The sequence below is a fragment of the Scylla paramamosain genome, unplaced genomic scaffold (genome assembly GCF_035594125.1).
Source record: "Scylla paramamosain isolate STU-SP2022 unplaced genomic scaffold, ASM3559412v1 Contig3, whole genome shotgun sequence".
In the NCBI taxonomy this organism is placed as follows: Eukaryota; Metazoa; Arthropoda; class Malacostraca; order Decapoda; family Portunidae; genus Scylla; species Scylla paramamosain.
In genome coordinates this window covers 2145001-2147500 of record NW_026973668.1, presented here as the reverse complement: position 1 = coordinate 2147500, position 2500 = coordinate 2145001, and the positions used below count along the sequence as shown (strand labels likewise).

Sequence of the window (2500 nt, the reverse complement as noted above, 5' to 3'; positions counted from 1 at the left end):
AAAGACTGAGAATACTGGTTAACTCTTGCATTGGGGAGGTGGACAGAATAGTGGTGAAAGACTGAGAATACTGGTTAACTCTTGCATTAGGGAGGTGGACAGAATAGTGGTGAAAGACTGAGAATACTGGTTAACTCTTGCATTAGGGAGGTGGACAGAATAGTGGTGAAAGACTGAGAATACTGGTTAACTCTTGCATTAGGGAGGTGGACAGAATAGTGGTGAAAGACTGAGAATACTGGTTAACTCTTGCATTGGGGAGGTGGACAGAATAGTGGTGAAAGACTGAGAATACTGGTTAACTCTTGCATTGGGGAGGTGGACAGAATAGTGGTGAGAGAAAGAAGAAAGTGTTATGCAGCGAGGCCTGTGGGGGGGAGGGGGAAAGAACAAGGGGGAAAAGCAAAATTTTCAAGAACACCAACTAGACCAGAACAAGAATTAAACGGGTACAAGCTTAAACAAAAAAAAATTTAGGCATATTTTAAACCATTCCACGTAGGCATCCCCTAGGCCTAAGGGACGAGCCTATAGGTCTATATTAGAGCTTAGGTTCAATAGACTGGCCTTTTAATTATGTGTGGACTATACTGTGATGTGTTACTAAATGGCCAAGGATATCTCTCTCTCTCTCTCTCTCTCTCTCTCTCTCTCTCTCTCTCTCTCTCTCTCTCTCTCTCTCTCTCTCTCTCTCTCTTAAGTGAAATTAGAAAAAGATAAGAATTTAGGAAGAAAAAAATAGAAAATTAAGAATGTCTATATCAGAGAGAGAGAGAGAGAGAGAGAGAGAGAGAGAGAGAGAGAGAGAGAGTAATAATAGCGATAAAAATATTTCACACGCCTATTACTTATCAGAAAATCGTTTAGGCTGTGAGTATATTCTCTCTCTCTCTCTCTCTCTCTCTCTCTCTCTCTCTCTCTCTCTCTCTCTCTCTCTCTCTCTAGTAATAATAATAATAATAATAATAATAATAATAATGGTTCTTGTAGTAGTAGTAGTAGTAATAGTAGTAGTAGTAGTAGTAGTAGTAGTAGTAGTAGTAGTAGTAGCAGTAGTAGAAGAAGAAGAAGAAGAAGAAGAAGGAAAAAAGTAGTAGTAGTAGTAGTAGTAGTAGTAGTAGTAGTAGTAGTAGTAGTAGTAGTAGTAGTAGTAGAAGAAGAAGAAGAAGGGAAAAAAGTAATAGTAGTAGTAGTAGTAGTAGTAGTAGTAGTAGTAGTAGTAGTAGTAGTAGTAGAAGAAGAAGAAGAAGAAGAAGAAGAAGGGAAAAAAGTAATAGTAGTAGTAGTAGTAGAAGAAGAAGAAGAAGAAGAAGAAGAAGAAGAAGAAAAAAGTAATAGTAGTAGTAGTAGTAGTAGTAGTAGAAGAAGAAGAAGAAGAAGAAGAAGAAGAAGAAGAAGAAGAAGAAGAAGAAGAAGAAGGGAAAAAAGTAATAGCAGTAGTAGTAGTAGTAGTAGTAGAAGAAGAAGAAGAAGAAGAAGAAGAAGAAGAAGAAGAAGAAGAAGAAGGAAAAAAGTAATAGTAGTAGTAGTAGTAACAAACAAACAAACAAACAAACAATAAATACTCACAGTGAACCAACAAACACACAAACAGTGGAAACAAACACATTTTTCTTGCTTCTTCTGTTTCCTCTTCTTTCTTTTTCTTTATTTCCTCATTCGTCTCTTTCCTTCTCTCTTTCTTCCTTTCTTCCAATCATTTATTCTTTATTTATTTATTTTATTTTTTTTTGTTTATTTATTTTTCTGAGTCATTCTGTTCACGAAGGAAAATTATTGTTGTTGTTGTTGTTGTTGTTGTTGTTGTTTTAATGGGTAAATTATCTAAACATAATAATAATGATAATAATAATAATAATAATAATAGTAATAATAATAATAAAGAAGAAGAAGAAGAAGAAAACAACAACAACAACAACAATCACAAATTCACATTTTTTTTTTTTTTTCACTAACTAAACTTTTGCCAAACTTCACCCCTCGCTCACTTTAGAGTTAGCTTTACCTCCCTCACTCACTCTTTCCCTCGCTCGTGAGAAAGAAAAAATAAATAAATAAATAAATTCAACAAGTGAAGGGAGGTCGGAGGAGGAGAGGAAGAGCGGTACATCCTCCCCCTCGACGTCTGGCGGGCAACTGAGGTCAGCTGGCTAGTCTGCATGTAAACAAACCGAAGTGGAGCAAAGTGGTTGGTTCTCTTCATGTTTTAAGATTGGTGAGTGAAATGTACTTTTTTTCTCTCTCTCTCTCCGTCTCTGTCTCTATTGATAGCTAATAAAAGCTTCTCTAGTTATATTTATCTATTGATTTTTTTTTATTTATTACTTTAAAATGTTAACTAATATTTTTATTTTATTTTCCTTTTCTTTTTCTTTCTTTAATTTTACGTCATTTCTATATAACGTCAAAATTATATGTATTTATTTTATTTATGTTTCCCAAAGGCTAAAGGAACGATAGGGAACCAAGATTTCCTAGTTATATTTGCCAAATGTATTTC

The 2500-nt window shown here is 34.6% G+C and overlaps 1 protein-coding gene across 8 annotated transcripts in view; it reads right to left on the bottom strand.

Annotated features, from left to right (window-relative positions):
* Window positions 1-2152, bottom strand: part of LOC135096307 (zwei Ig domain protein zig-8-like) — a 53582-nt gene extending 51430 nt beyond the window's left edge. For 5 of the 8 annotated variants that reach the window (XM_063997711.1, XM_063997707.1, XM_063997712.1 and 2 more), the window contains exons 1-2: window positions 1989-2149; window positions 1570-1756 (exon numbers count right to left, since the gene is read on the bottom strand). In XM_063997711.1, the coding sequence (XP_063853781.1) occupies window positions 1570-1609 (40 nt within the window). In that variant the 5' untranslated portion in view covers window positions 1610-1756; window positions 1989-2149. Of the gene's footprint in view, window positions 1-1569; window positions 1757-1988 lie in introns of all 8 variants that reach the window. The other 3 variants (XM_063997708.1, XM_063997709.1, XM_063997710.1) reach the window with 3 other exon arrangements.
* Between the last annotated feature and the right edge of the window lie 348 nt (window positions 2153-2500).